At 39.1% G+C, this 16,785-nt stretch overlaps 1 protein-coding gene across 1 annotated transcript in view; it reads right to left on the reverse strand.

The window, feature by feature from the left end:
• NIPAL2 (NIPA like domain containing 2) overlaps positions 1-16,785 on the reverse strand; it is a 91,476-nt gene that overhangs the window by 50,444 nt on the left and 24,247 nt on the right. Inside the window, exons 2-3 of the mRNA XM_036264152.1 lie at positions 9,993-10,061; positions 6,249-6,420 (exon numbers count right to left, since the gene is read on the reverse strand). Coding sequence (XP_036120045.1) covers positions 6,249-6,420; positions 9,993-10,061 — 241 coding nt within the window. The remainder of the gene's footprint in view (positions 1-6,248; positions 6,421-9,992; positions 10,062-16,785) is intronic.

The raw sequence follows: 16,785 nt of genomic DNA on the forward strand, positions 1-16,785 counted from the left end.
AAGATTAACCTTGTATTATAAATTTAAATGTGCATTACGTCATTAACAGCAATTTCTGTAGAAATACTTTATGGCATTCCCAAGCAGTAAGGAGGGATGGAAAAGGCACTTCGAAAGGAGTTTTTAGGTTTTCCGAATGCTCAGCTGGGTGCCCGAGCAGACAGACCCGGTGAGAACCTCCGGGTTTCATTTCATGCATCTTCTTTAGGCTGGCTTTGGGACAGTGTGCTAAAGCAGACAGCCCAGTAAGTCACTGAGATAAAGGATCTCTTTGCATGTTTCCAACGTGAAAATGAACGTAAATGTGAAGTGCCCCCGTCACAGGCTGCCCGTGAGGCCTGGCGCTCCGGTGAGCTCGTCCAGGCCCTAAGCGCAGGGCTCTGACTGGCTGGGGCACTTCGCAGTATGTAGGTTTGTGGAACATGACCGGTCACTCGCTCATGGGTCTGTGTATGTTTTCTTTCATTTGTTTCTAATAAAAATCTTGGAGACCAAAGTTTCTGCTTGAGATGACTTCTTTGGAATTCCAAGAGGCCTCAGACGGGCTTTCTGGCTGGGCTCTGACCATCATCTAAGGGATTACAGACACGTTTCAGTTTCGGGCTTCCTGACAGCACACCAGAAATACACGGAGCAGCATATATTCCACATCATGAATTTCATTTTGAGCAAAAGCCAACATGTTAGGGAAAATTAGAGATGGAAAAGACTTATTAGTCATATGTCTCATTCTCTTCTCATTTTCTCAGTGCATTAACTCTCAATCTTAATCCAAATTAGCCCATGATGAGGGTGACTACTTCTCTTAGGAAATTATTCCCGGGCCAAGGAGACTTAGCTGCTATTAATTTTATCGTTCCATTTAATATTCCAAGTGTTTGATCTCATATAATTCATCGCAAATATAATCTATTTAATACTCACTTATATTTACCTTGGAAATAATGAAGTAAAATAAGGTCATTGACTCAGATGGTACCTGGTATCCTGGGTGCACATTATCAGTGTCTTACCTTTAGCTAGTTCTAAAGTATTGCCCGAGTTTAATTGGAAAAAGATGATATATTCACCGAACTCTTTTTTAATCCCTTTCAATAAGTATACTTGGAGGCATAAAACTGAAAAATGTCCATCATGTTCTGTTGGTTCCACCCTCCCTGTCCCTGCAGCAATCTCCCTTCGTGTCCCCCTCGCTTGCCACGCCTAGACAAGTTAATTTTATCCTGAGTAGGTCTAGCATGCATCTTCTTAATTCTATGTGGCTTCAACTCTTTGGAGTGTTGATAACTTTATTATTTTAAATAATCTCTCAATGCTTAGGCACAGCACAGATCACAGTCATGGGGATGAACAGAAAAAAGAAAATGTTAAATGAAGGACACCCCCAAAGGACAGACTTATAAACCTTTAGGTATTTACAATGGTGAATAGTCACGAGTCCCTTGCGAAGAAATATTTAACCATTGTATTTCATCAGGAATTGAAATCTTTCAAACAAGTGGTTTTTTTTTTTTCCTATTCGAAAACCCTAGAATGAAACATCCTATCCTCGTTTTATCAAAATTCAGTTTCAAACCAATTCTACGAGGCTGTCCTGTGTGGTTGCCCCATGCCACACTCTCCTGGGAAGAGTAGAGGGCAGGCAACCAGACACACACAGCCCCGTCTCCTGGGTCTCAGCTGAACAGCCAGGATGGACAGTAGACAAGTCACTGAGAACGTGGTGAGAACTGCCCAAGGGGAAGGGGAAGGTCAGGACCACCTGTGCAGCGGAGCAGGTTGGGCAGGGCACAGAAGCACTAAATCCATCTGAGGAGGGACCACCCACGCCTCAGAGTCTGCTGATCTGTATATTTCCCAGGACAGTTTTCTGACAGACGGCACAAGAGTATCCTGTTTTAATAAAGCCAATGTTTTACGATTTGCAGACAGACAGAAATACAGTATCATGAGAAAGGCTGGCTTTTGCTAACTTACGAAAAGGCACCAGACGGGTGAGAGGAGGGCCCCCACGGGGTGAAGGGAGCAGGGACCGGCCTGCTGAATTGAGTGGAGGAGCAGGACGGGCTCCTGAGGACGAGGGTGTCCTGGGGACAGGCAGCAGTAGCAGAAGATTAATATTTTCGTACAAGTTCCACAGACTACCCAACTTCTTTCCTTTGACTAGGTTTCTGGTAGAGTAAATAGTTCTTCAGAAAACACATTCTTACGTTGCAGTTAGGCCCGACAGAACCTGCCCTTCAGCTTCCCTAAAGTGACTCAGAAGTGAACGGAAGTACTCTGAGCCGAGCAGAAGAGACCAAGGTGCACGCACATCTTAGGCTGGTAGCATGTTTCCTCTGGCAAGCTTTGGGGTCTGTTTTCTACATGTATTTTGTCTTGGGAGGTTACTTGGAAATTCCGGTATTTTCCAACGTGTTTCGGTGGGAACTACGGGGAAGAGTCAAAGGGTAATTCGTGCTTCCTGGCTGCGCAGATGAGCTGTGAAGATGCTCTTTCCAGCTCCCTGAAAGCTACCCCTGGCAGGACCAGAGCAATAACAAGCATCTCTTGAATTTGTTTGTTCACTTTAGAACACTTAACCACCAGCCACCCGTGGGGCATGAAAGCAGACTCCATCAGCAGGAATTGTGAAGTTTGCTTATGTAATAACAACGAGGATAAATCACAGCGAGAGCCGCGCTGCCACAGTGTCAGACGCTACTGCAGAGCGCACTGCTCAACGGCCAGGGTTACCCAGTACCTCCCCGTGACAACTTCCGAGGGAAGCACTCTTTTTATCCCCATTTCACAGATTAGCAATGGAGGCGTAAACCAGTTCAAACGACCTGCCTGAGGTCGCAGAGCTGGCCAGGGCAGGGCTGGGATTCGAACACTGCAGTGCGCCCTGGAGCTCGTGCTCTGGACTGTTCTCCTGCCTGGCTACTGGGGAAGTGCCAGCCTTGGCTCCAGATGAAACGGAAAAACCATCCATTAAGCTTTTAATTATGGAAATACAAACGCAAGTCAACATCTGGAATTGACCACACTGCCAGTACAACCCGCCTTTGAGGCGGAATAAGCTTTCAGACCTATTTATTATTCACTGACAGAGGCCTTCAGTGAGAAAAGTCGAGTAAAAGTACAGAGTGACAAGAGGACCTGAGGGCTGACGCTGGCCAGAGCGGGACCCAGGCCTGGCCTCTCAGATCTGCCTACGCACCAGGATTATTTCCCATTATCCAACCCACTGCCAGGCACGGCCAGGCACCTATCGGGCTGCGTCTCTAGATGCTGTGCCTGCCGGTGAGCACTGGCTTAAGAATTACCTAGAGGGTCCCCAGCACAACTGTTGTTTCTAGAGATGCTTCATATAAAAGCATCTTGTGGTCAATAGGTTTGGGAAACCTGGCCTATTGCTTTTGCCTCTGAAAGACTGACCCTGTGCCTGGACCTATCCTGGGGCCCCAGGAACCCCACACTAGCAACGCCTGTGTAACTTTGAAAATCTAGTATTTCAGAAACGTGTTTGTGGAATTCTTTGATCCTCAGGACACCTCTGAAAGCAGCAGAACAACTGCTTGAGAAACTGTCTCAGCAGAGCACGTCAGTGAGGAAGCAGGACACACAGAGGGTACGAAAGGATAGAAACGCAGGCGGTTTGAGGCAGGAATGTGGGGAGAGCGCAAATGGAAATATCCATAATGCTTACCACGGCGCTTCTTACACACTAGTCCTAACTTACACAACGACGACCAAAATCACCTGTTCAGTTGCAGGGTATAAAGGGAGCGGGGATTCGGATCATGAAAGACAAAACAGCAGGACTGTGTAGTGAGACTAGCCTAGCACACAATCACCGCAAAGGTGCTCCTTCCTTCTGGAGAAGAAAGGAACAGAGAGTGTAGTGGTGAGAAGCAGACTGGAGGGAGGACGTGGCAGAAAGTACCCTTTACTTGGACTTAAGAGCTAAACTTTCTGAAGTGTTCTAGATTTTAATTTTTTTTAAAATTTGTAAATCAACATAAGAAAAAGAAGCCAGAAAAAAATATGCAACCTCCATGCAACAATGCAACAGAAATTATCTTTTTTTTTCTTAATTCAAAAGGAGGGTTGATTTTCTGGTTGAAGCTTCCAAGAAATAATAGGGGGGAAAAAGTTCCAGCAAAGAAACGTGTGGACACCCTTCTGCCTGTCATCTGTAAAAACAGTCATAAGGTATGTCTGTTTTAAAAATACATTCCCCTTCACTTCGAATTCTCCAGAGTTTCTATAATCTTTATAAAGAACCTCAGGATGGCAGGGGACTGTTCTGGAGAAAATTCTCAATCACCAGTAGTCCCTAACCCACCTACGGCCTTTCACAACATTTCAACTCAGCTCAGGAGTGTTGTGGGGCTATTATTTCTGAGCCTATATTATTGTTTTCAAAGATTGTAAAGTAGGAAATGATTTGTGTTTGAGGCTATAATTTACTTCTTTGAATCATTTTAAATGGGCAGAGAGGAAGGTTGCTAAAAATGTTCTAAAGTTGAAACATTAATTGGGGCTAAGCTCACCCCCACAAAAATGACGTGAAGCATTAAGCAAAGCTCACTTTTGAGGCAGTGGACGTGGGGTTTGAGTGGGAGGACTTGGGGAGACAGGATGCTGTGAGGGGCAGGTGGGACCCAGGAAGCTTTCCGTGACTGGGGGCTTCGAGCAAGTCATGCCAAAACAAGCACTTACACAGGCAGCTTCACTGAGGGTCTGCGAGGTCAAGGCTGGCCCTAAATTTCTGGCAACTTCTGGATTTTCACTTCAGGTCCCAAGAGGCCCTGGCTGTATTTCATTCCTGTGAAATCTCTGATCTTCACAATACATCCAGCCACATCCCTCTTTCTCTCTAGCTAGAGGAGCTCTCTTTTTCTTGTTCCCAGAAAAATGATTTCCTAGGACTGGGAGTCTTGAGACAAAGAGAGAATTTCAATATAATGTGCTAACACTCAACCCTCCCCCAGGTCACTGTTTGACACTTCTTTTCTGGCGCTATCTCATGGAAACTGAGCAGAAAGCTGAAGATCAGCTCTGAATAGCCAGTCATCACGCAGAACAATAGAACAGTTTCAGAACAACTGGGGAAGTGGGGCCTGTAGAAATCCCAGGTTGGCCATATAACTAGATCTTTTATCTGTTATTTCTCAGATTTTGAAAGTAAAATAAAATCTCAAACATAGTACAAGTACTAAATAGAAGATAAGATATACTCAAATTGCTCACTTTGAATGTTAAAAATGGTGAAGAATTACATAAGTTGTGAGCCTATTCAGAGTAGTAACTGCATGGTGATTTTAAATGAGAAATTTCTAGAAAGCTCAAAAAGTGTCCTTTGCCAAATATTCTATTATTGGATATCATGAGTGCATTTTAAATATTTAAATGATTAAGAAGGGGAAACTACTTGCAAAAACAAAATAAAATTCTCTTTGAATACACATTATTTCAGTTAAAGTGATGTGTTCTTTAAGATCATCTTCTACTTTTTAGGAGAAATATTAAAATTGGGATATGTAAGCACATGTTATGCCTGATCTGGTTGTTACCAGACAATAACCATCAACTTGTTTCTATTTCAATGAAGTTCCCAAATTCACAGTAATTTAGAGACATGCTGTTTCCATAGCAGCAAATAGAGAGTAAAAATAAAAAGATCTTATTGATTTTAACAAGGTTTAGAGAATCTGTTCTCCTTTTTTTGCATTGATTTTTGCTCTTTTTTTTTAGTGTTTTAGCTACATCTTACATTCTCTTTTCTAAATGTCTTTAGTAAATAGTATAAATTTTTAAAGTAACAAATATTTCATTCTTAATGTAAAAAGGATACTAAACTATGGGGTCAAGATCAGGCATCAAAGGGTCTAATCTAAGTACATGTAATGTCAGTTTAACATATGTATAGAATATAAATTGTATTACAAATGCTTTTAGATGATTCATTAATGATTAAAAAGCACAGTATAACATTTGCTTTTACTGCTAATTTATTAAGACTCAGACTTGGAATTAGGCTTTTATACATAGCATTATAGCTACAAAATGCAAGTTTATTCATGGTTAATGTGGCAGCATGACAGTGGATAACTGAAATGAGTAGTATAATTGTTCCAAGTTAACATGCTAAGAAAACAGAAAATTGATCTTTCTTTGTACCTATGTTAAGTTGTGTGTTTTCCACCAACTTTCTGATCTCTTAAAATTTCCATTTGTCAAAACGTAGAAAAATGGCTCACCTGTAACAGACACACAGCCTAACGGAGCGACGAGAGTAATAGGGGCAAATCCATAGGCTGCGAAGTTGCCCGTCTCTCCCATGGCCATCAGTAGAACTCCTCCCCACCACAACACGCTCTTGAAGAATGGCCTTGGGTGTTCTTGGTGTGCCAACTGAAGATGAGAGTATTTCTAGAAGTAAATCAGAATAAGAAAATATTTCTACCCAGTCAAAACTTGTTTTAAATCTTTTTACCCTATAAATTCACATCATGGCTTTAAAATTTATTTTCAGATAATTGTACAGCAATTAGTATGGTTTTGTGTTTGTTCCAAACATACTAACAGCAAAAATGATTCACACTGATAGAGCATTTTATAGTTTAAAGGGACTTCTCATATATGAGTGTTGCTTAGTTCTCATAACAACTCTGTAAAATACGTATCAGTACTATCTAAAGATGAGGTATACGTGAGGGAGTTAAGTGACCTTTAGGTCCACTACCAAAATACTTATTTTATTTTATTTTTCTCATTAAACTTTATTTTAATGGGTCTCAAAATTTTGTGACAGATTTTTGGCCGAGTTGTTTCCATTAAAAAGTATTGATTTTAAAAACAAATAACTTAGCCCTGGCCGGTTTGGCTCAGCGGTTGGAGGGTCAGCCTGCGATCCAGAAAGACGGGTTCGGTTTCCGCTAAGGACATGTACCTCGGTTGCGGTTTGTCCCCAACCCTGGTTGGGTTGTGTGGGAGGCCGCCACTTGATGTGTCCCTTTCACGTTGATGTTTCTCTCTCTCTCTTTTCCTCCCACTCTGTCTGAACAAAAAAATGGAAAAATGTCCTTGGGCGAGGATTAAAAAACCCCAAAAAACTAATAACTTAAAAACTGCCACACACACGAAAAATCCAAATGGCCCACATAACATTCTTCTTTCCTGCTGAAGGTTTTATGATGCACTGTAATCATTAACCAGTCTTTTACTATTAAACTTAAATGGCCAATTGAGACAAACAGTTCTGAGACAGTTCATCCACCACTGATTAAGACTGGGGCAGCAGGTATTGGGGATAATATTCATTTAGCCTTCTGAGCTTTCTGGGCAGACTTGGTGGCTTTGCCAGCTCCAGCTGCCTTCTTGTCCACTGTTTTGATGACACCCACAGCAACTGTCTGTCTCATGTCACAAACAGCAAAATGGCCAGACGAGAATAGTCATAGAAGCTCTCAACATATGTGGACTTGCCAGGAATCATATCGACAACGACACTATGAGCAGATTTCAAAAACTTTAGGCCATCTTCCAGCTTTTTCTTAAAACGATGATCAACTTTCTCCTTCAGCTCAGCAAATCTGCAAGCAATATGAGCTGTGTGACATTCCAGCGCAGAGCTGGCTCTGATTTGGCCTGGACGGCTCAGGATAATCACCTGAGCTGTGAAGCCAGCTGTTTCCATTGGTGGGTCATTTTTGCTGTCACCAGCCACAATGCCACAACTGAACATCTTTGACAGACACGTTCTTGACGTTGGAACCTACATTGTCCCCAGAAGAGCTTCACTCAAAGCTTTGTGGTGCATTTCAACAGACTACTTCAGTCATAGCATTGACTGGAGCAAAGTGACCACCATGCCGGGTTTGAGAACACCAGTCTCCACACGGTCCACAGTGACAGTACCAGTACCACCAATTTTGTAGACATCCTGGTGAAGCAGAATCAAAGGTTTGTCAGCCGGAAGAGTTGGTGGCAGAATGCAGGACTTCAAGCAGTGTGGTTCCACTGGCATCGCCATCTTTATGGGTGACTTTCCATCCCTTGAACCAAAGCGTGTTAGCACTTGGCTTCAGCATGTTGTCACCATTCCAACCAAAAAATGGCACAAATGCAGCTGTGTCAGGGTTGTAGCCAATTTTGTTAATGTAGGTGCTGACTTCTTCAATGATGTCCTCATCTCTTCTGGCTGTAAGGAGGCTCAGTGAAGTCCACTTTGTTAACACCAACAATCAGTTGTTTCATACCCAGTGTATCAGCGAGAAGGGCAAGCTCAGGGTCTGTCCATTCCTGGAGACACCTGCTTCAAATCACCAACACCAGCAGCAACTATCAGGACAGCACGGTCAGCCTGAGACAGGCCTATAATCATGTCCTTTATGAAGTGTCTGTCTCCTGGGGCATCAGCGATGGTCACATAATGCTGATCTCGAATTTTCACAGGAAGATATCAGCGATGATACTACGCTCACATTAACTTTTGGTTTATCCAAGAACCAGGCATGCTTGAAGGAGCCCTTCCCCATCTCAGCAGCCTCCGTCTCCAATTTTTTGATGGTTCTTTTGTCAATCCCACCACGCATGTGGATAGCCCAGATGGCCAGTAGTGGTAGACTTGCCAGAATCTACGTGTCCAATGATGACGATGTTGATAGGAGTCTTTTCCTTTCCCATTTTTGATTTGATTTAGTGGTGGCTTTCATGACACTTGTGTTCTGCAGCAATCTTGTTGCCCCAAAACACTTATTTAAGAATATCAAAAAGTCCAGGTGCCAAAATAAACATTAATAAAATAAACTTAATAAATTACTACAGAAAAATCTTTGAAAAGAGATTCAAATTTGTGAATCCAAGTAGCTACCACAATGAACACAGCAGGGGAGAATGCTTTGGTGGCAGGGAGTTAGGTTGAGGGGAGAATTATTTATATCTGGTTTGAGTATTTCTTTGTATTTTAAACAGATAAATCCCTGAAAAACTGGCCACTGAATAAAGCCCTATCTCCTTATTGATTTTAATGATTACTAAACTTCCTTATAAAAAGTATGTACAACTCTAGATTACTTTTAAGAAAATAATAAAAGTACTAGAAGAAAACAGAACATTAAAGAAAATCTTAGCTTATGCCAAGATTATGAATGTCTGCCCAGCCAGTGTGGCCCAGTGGTTGAGCATCGACCCCTGCACCAAGAGGCCACTGGTTCGATTCCAGGGCACATGCCCAGGTTGTGGGCCTGATCCCCAGTAGGGGGCATGCAGGAGGCAGCCAGTCGATGTCCTCGCTCATTGATGTTTCTCTCTCTCAAATCAATAAATAAAAAATAAAAAAATAAAATAAAAATATTATGAATGTCTAAGGGTGCTACAAATTCGCCCTGGCCGGTTTGGCTCAGCGGTTAGAGCGTTGGCCTGCGGTCCAGAGAGACCTGGGTTTGGTTCCCGCTAAGGGCATGTACCTCGGTTGCAGTTTGTCCCCGGCCCTGGTTGGTCGTGCGGGTGGCAGCCACTTGATGTGTCCCTTTCACATCGATGTTTCTCTCTCTCTCTCTTTCACTCTATCTGAACAACAACAACAAAAAAATGGAAAAATGTCCTCGGGTGAGGAAAAAAAAAAAGATTTAAGGGTGCTACAAATTCATAAGCCACCTAGACACCTTGCCTAGGGTACACGATACTATTAAGAGGGCCACAAAAACATTTAATCTCTTAAAATCAGAAGAAGAAAAAATATGAAGGTAATTCCGCTGGGTTATATTTACGTTTATATTGGTGAGATCATAAAATATAATTTTTATATTTTTAATGGAGAAAGAGCCCAAGAAGGCAAAAGTGCTAGTGGCTTATTAAAGTCATGTGTTTGAAAAGTTCAGTGATTGCGGGGCGGAGAGGTGGAAGAGGGCATAGAGGGGATAAATGGTAATGGAGAAAATAAAATAAAGTAAAAGAAATTAAAAGAAAAATTCAGAGTTAGAAAAGTAAGCTCTTCTTACCTGAATATTTAGGGAAATGCTGATTACCAAGTTTCCTAAAATGGCCAGCAAAACTCCAAAAAGATGCAACTGAAAAAGAAAATGTTTTCTTTAGGTGGTACACTAAATAGCACTTGTAAGATATTTACTGAAGAAAAACCCCCAAAACAAAAATTTTTAAGTTGATACATTCATTCATTCATTCATTCATTCAGCCAATATTTACTTAGCATCCATTTGTGAAGGCTGTCTGGAACATGAAAAATGATTTCATTAGGATTAGTAGCCCATCTTTACTTTCTCAGACTCTAAACAGTGAACAATCCCTTAGTCCTTCTTTTGCACTGTCATGTGTATCATTAGGCTCCACAAATAGATGGCAAACGATCTGAGAGAAGAGAACCATGTCTTAGACTTCTATTGGGTCTTTGACATTATCTTCTGTATAAAATTAGGAGCTTGAAAAATACTTGCCTGGAAATGTGTATAATGGTTTAAAACAAGAAGTATATAGGTTAAAAATTAGTTCTTACACATTGCTCAAGAGGTTTACTATAGGTAGTGCATCTATTGTTTCATGATTTCAAAAGATGCATTAGCAGCTCCTATTTAAATACAAAGCTATAATATCTTCTAGCATCATAAATTAGCAATGATTTAAGGAATCTTTTCCCCTCTTCTTATAGTACATAAAACTTCTAGTTAGCTTCAAATTCCAAGGAGTTATTTGAATTTCAAATGAACATTACAACCATAAGGAATCCTTTTCAAAATGCAAAATGTCTTTGAAGTTTTACAACTTTATTATATGTGCTGAAGTGAAATTTAGTATTTTTAAATAATGAAGCAAGAAAGTTGAAAACCCATTTAATAGTTGATATATAATATCCATAGTCTTTAATCAGTTGAGAATTTTCTTTTCCTAATAAAGGCAGTTGGCAATAATTTTGATCACTATTCCTCATGGGGAACAACTGTATCATAATACAATGTGCTATTTCCATGCTTTTGATTTCCAATTAAATACATTTGTCAGCAATCAGGAAAATAAAAGATTCAGATAAAATTTGGGTTTGGGATTAAATGAACAATTATGAAAATCTTCCATAATCACAAAAGTAAATTGATAAATAGATACAACTTCAAAATTCTTTAAACCATTCACTGAGTAGTTTAAATGCCACCAGAGCAAGTGTTTAGAATTGATAGCAGGGTTTGGCAATGATTTATTTGATATGACACCAAAAGCACAGCAACAAAAGAAGAAAAAAACACAGACAAATTGGAGTTCATTAAGATTAAAATCTTTGTGCATCAAAGGACACTATTAATGGAATAAAAAGGCAACCCATGCAATTGGAGAAATAACTTACAAGTCACATATCTGATAAAGATTGATATACAGAATAAATAAATAACTCCTATAGTTCAACAACAACAAAAATAAATCAATTGGAAAGTGTGCAAAGGACTTGAATAGACATTTCTCCTAAGAAGATATACAAATGGTCAACAGGCACATGAAAAGATACTCAACAGTACTAATTATTAGGGAAATGCCATTCAAAACCATGATGAGCTATCACTTCACACCCATTAGGATGACTATAATAAAGAAAAAGAAAGAAAGAAAATAACAAATGTTGGTAAGGATGTGAAGAAATTGGAACTCTTGTGCTTTGCTGCTGAGGATGTAAAATGGTACAGCTGTTGACCTCACACCATGTACAAAAATTAACTCAAAATCAGTCAAAGACCTAAATGTAAGAGCCAAAACTATATAATTCTCAGACTAAAACATGGGAATAAATCTTCATGATTTTGGATTTGACGATGGATTCTTATAGATAAGACATCAGAAACACAACCAACAAAGGAAAAAAAATATTTGGATCTACTCAATATTTAAAACTTTTTTATTTCAAAAAACACTATAAAGAAAGTAAAAAGACAACCCATAAAATGGTAGAAAATATTTGTATATCATATATATAATAAAGGGCTTGTAACTAGAATATATAAAGAACTCTTATAACTCAATACTAAAAAAACAAATAACCCAAATATAAATGGGCAAAGGATCTCAATATACAGTTCTCCAAAGAAGACAAATGGCTAATAAGCACATGAAAAGATGTTCAAGATCATCAGTTAACAGAGAATGGAAATCAAAACTACAGTGATACACTGCTTGATACCTCATAAGATGGCTAAAATAAAAAGTCAGATAATAACAAGTGTTAGCAAGAATGAAGATAAATCAGAACCCTCATACGCTGCTGATGGCAACACAGAATGGTGAACGCACACTGGAAACGGCAGTGACTCGAAAAGTTAAGCATGGGCTTTCCATTTGACTCAGCAATTCCACTCCTAGAAATATATCCAAGAGAAATGAAAACATGTCCACATAAAACCCTGTACACAAATATTCATAGCAGCATTATTCATAATAGCCCAAAGTGAAAAGGACTCAAATGTCCATCAGCTAGTGAGTATGCACAATGTAATATATTCATACAATGAATACTATTCAGCAATAAAAAGGAATGAAGCATGGACATGCTACAATCTAGATAAGCCTTGAGAAGTTTATGCTAAGTGAAAAAAATCTATGATTCCATTTCTATGAAAGGTCCAGAACAGGTAAATCTATAAAGACAGAAAGCAGATTTGTGGTTGCTTAGGGCTAGAAATGGCTTGGGGATGACAGCTACAGGGTGGAGGGTTTTTATTTGAGGTGATGAAATTGTTCCAAAATTGATTGTGGTGATGGTTGCAAAACTCGGTAAAAATACTAAAACCAGTAAACTGTACACTTTAAATGAGGAATTGTAAGGTATATGAATTATATTTTAATAAAGTTGTTATAAAAAATAAAGTAATTAAAAAAAAACACATAGCAGTTAAATCTTTGTTTTTTGCCCAGAGAAATAAAATGCTACAAATGTAGCTATCTGTATTTCAGTCTCTTCTCCCTCCAGGAGATAAATAACTTTTCTGAAGTTGATATATTTCTTTCTTTTCTAGATTTATTTTCATTATCTTTATTTTGTATACTCAAATTTCCTTTTTTAATCTTCTTTATTTGGACTCTTATGATCTTTTCCTCTTTCTATCTAATAATATATGCAAGTATGGCCATACATTTCCAAGTTTTCTTGCATAGTTTTGGCATGTAGAGTTTTCACTGGCATTTAGTTCTAAATATTTTCTACTTATTTTATTATTTTTATACTTGAGCCTTATACTATCCAGAGGCATGCTTTAAAATATTTTTAAACAAAGGGAGTATTGGTTATCACTTTGGTACTGTTTTCTAATTTTATTGAGTTGGAGGGAGAAAATATGCTGTGTGTAAATTAACATTTGCTTCTTGACCTAGTATGTGGTATAAATTGAAATTTGTTTTGTGACTTCATAGTGTATAGCCAAGTTTTATAAGTGTTCCATGTATGCTGGAAAAGAAAGTATATAATTGTTGGGTTAATCTATTTTATATATTCTATCTATCTATTCATCTCTCTACCTCCATAATTCTTTGCTCAAGTCTTTAATTCTCTTACTAAATCTTGAATTGCTTCATCTATCAATTGCCAAGAGGGGGTATATTAAAAATCTATGGCAAACATGGATTTATTCATTTTTCCTTTTAAATATATCAAGTTTTGCTTTACATATTTTAAGACAATAGCATTGGGTGCATACAAGTTTAGGACTGTTTTATTTTTATTTTTTTTATTTAGTCAATTAATTAATTTATTTTTGTTACAGATGTTTCTCCTTTTCCCCCCACTGATTTTCCCCTCCCCCACCCTCCCTGCCCTGTCCCCAGCTTTGTTGTCCATGTCCATTGTTCATGCACACAGGAATATAAGGTCTGTGGTTTATCTCTCCCCCACCAACCCCTCTTCTGGGGATTGTCAGTCTGTACCCTACTTCCACGTCTCTGGGACTACCCCATTCCTCAGACTGTTATGTTCATTATATTCCACAAATAAGTGAGATCATATTATACTTGTCTTTCTCTGTTTGGCTTGTTTTGCTTAGGATGATACTTTCCAGGTCCCTCCATGTCATCTCAAAGGATAAGAGATCTTTCTTTCTTACAGCTGCATAGTACTCCATTGTGTATATGTACCACTGCTTTTTTATCCATTCGTCTACTGATGGACATTTGGGCTGTTTCGAGATCTTAGCTAATGTAAATAGTGCTGCTATAAACATGGGGGGTACCTATATTCTTTCTGATTGGTGTTTCAGGCTTCTTAGGGTATATTCATAGAAGTGGGATCACTGGGTCAAATGGAAGTTCAATTTTTAATTTTTTGAGGTAACACCATATGTTTTCCATAGTGGCTGCACAAGTCTGCATTCCCACCAGCAGTGTACTAGAGTCCCCTTTTCTCCACACCCTCGCCAACATTTGTTGTTTGATGATTTGTTGATGGCAGCTATTCTGACAGGTGTGAGGTGATACCTCATTGTTGTTTTAATTTGCATCTCTCTGATGATTAGTGATGTTGTCTCCCCAGTTAATTGTTCCTTTTTATCATTATGTATTGACTTTTAGAATCTCGATAATGTTTTAAAGTCTATTTCATTGAATTAATATAATGTGACTGCTTTCTTTTAATATTTGCAACTTTCCACCTCCCTTTACTTTCAACATTTCTGTCATTATGTTTTAGCCAGGCCTCTTATACATACAAAATAAGTGGATAAAAACAAAAAAAAACAACAATGCTGAGACATTCTGTGCACTGGGAATTTTAGTCCATGTTGTTTATTTTGAATACAAATATATTTTTGTGTGTAGGTATCTTTCTTTTTATTTGCTCTCTATTTTCTCTTTTCCTGAATCCTGTTGGATTGAGTTTTCTTTTTCTTTTCTTCCCCCTACTCTTCTGGCTAGGAAGATATACATCTTAGTTATAGCCTTTTACTAATTACTATCAATATATTTTTTTTATTTTTTGTTGACAGTATTACAGATATCTCTCATTTAAATTTTTTATTTTTTAAGAAAATCCTCACCCGAGGATATTTTTCCATTTATCTTCAGATAGAGTGGAAGGGAGGAAGGGAAGAAGAGAGAGAGAGAGAGAGGGAGTGAGAGAGAGAGAGAGAGAGAGAGAGAGAGAGAGAGGGAGGCATTGATGTGAGAGAGATACATCGATTGGTTGCCTCCCACATGACCCCAATCAAGGCCAGGGACAAACTGAAACCGAGATACATGCCCTTGGCCAGAATCAAACTCAGGACTCTTTGGTCTGCGGGCTCTAACCCCTGAGCCAAACTGGCCAGTGCTAATTTTTTTCCTTTTTTATAAATATATATTTTTTATTCTTGACAGTATTACAGATGTCTCCAATTTCCCCCATTTTCCCCTCTCCACCCAGCCCCCCACTCAAGTCCTTCACCACACTATTCACACTATTGTCTCTGCCCACTGGTTAGGCATATGTGCGTATGAATTTTTTGGATTATCTCTTCTCATCCCCACCCCCACCCTGAGATACATCAGTTTGTTCCATGCCTCCATGCCTCGGGACTTATTTTGTTGGTCAATTTATTTTGTTCATCAGATTCTACAAATAAGTGGGATTATGTGATATTTGCCTTTCTCTGAATTGCTTATTTCATTGGATATAATAATCTCCAGGTCCATCCATGTCATCTCAAAGGGTAAGAGATTTTTATTTTTTAAGGCTGCAAGTATTCCATTGTGTAAATGTACCACAGTGTTTTTATCAATTCGTCTATTGATGGGCACTTGGGCTGTTTCCATATCTTAACTATTGTAAATAATGCTGCTGTGAACATAGGGGTGCACATATTCCTTCTGATTGATATTTTAGGGTTTTTAAAATATATTTCCACAAGTGGGGTTGCTGGGTCAAACGGCAGTTGCGTTTTTAATTTTTTGAGGAAATTCCATGCTGTTTTCCACAGTGGCTGCACCAGTCTGCATTCCCACCAGCAATGTACTAGGGTTCCATTTTCTCCAATGCTTGAGAGCACTTGTTGCTTGTTGATTTATTGATGATAAATCAATTCTGACACGTGTGAGGTGATATCTCATTGTGGGTTTAATTTGCATTTCTCTGATGATTAGTGACTTTGAGCATTTTTTTCATATGTCTTTTGACCATCTGTATGTCCTCTTTGGAGAAGTGTCTATTCAGGTCCTTTGCCCATTTTTTAAATTGGATTGTTTGTCTTCCTTTTGTTGAATTGTATGAGTTCTTTATATATTTTGGAAATTAACCCCTTATCTGATATATCATTGGCAAATATGCTCTCCCATACAGTGGGTTCCCTTTTCATTTTGATGGTTTCTTTTGCTGTGAAGAAGCTTTATAGTTTGATGTAGTCCCATGTGTTCATTTTTCTCCTTTGTTTCTCTTGCCCTAGGAGATGTATCAGCAAAAATTCTGCCATGTGAGATGTCTCAGATTTTAGGGTTTTTTCTTCTATGGTTTCTTCTAGGGTTTTTATGGTTTAATGACTTACATTTAAGTCTTTTATCCATTTTGAGTTTATTCATGTGTATGCTGTAAGTTGGTGGTCTAGTTTTATCTTTTTGCTGTGCCTGTCCAGTTTTTTTTTTTTTTTTTTATCCTCACCTGAGGACATTTTTCCATTTTTTGTACAGATAGAGTGGGAGGGAGAGAGAGGAAGAGAGAGAGAGGGAAACATCGATGTGAAAGGGACACATCGAGTGACTGCCACCCGCACGACCAACCAGGGCTGGGGACAAACTGCAACCGAGATACATGCCCTTAGCGGGAACCGAACCTGGGTCTCTCCG

Source organism: Molossus molossus, unplaced genomic scaffold (assembly GCF_014108415.1).
Source record: "Molossus molossus isolate mMolMol1 unplaced genomic scaffold, mMolMol1.p scaffold_m16_p_16, whole genome shotgun sequence".
In the NCBI taxonomy this organism is placed as follows: domain Eukaryota; kingdom Metazoa; phylum Chordata; class Mammalia; order Chiroptera; family Molossidae; genus Molossus; species Molossus molossus.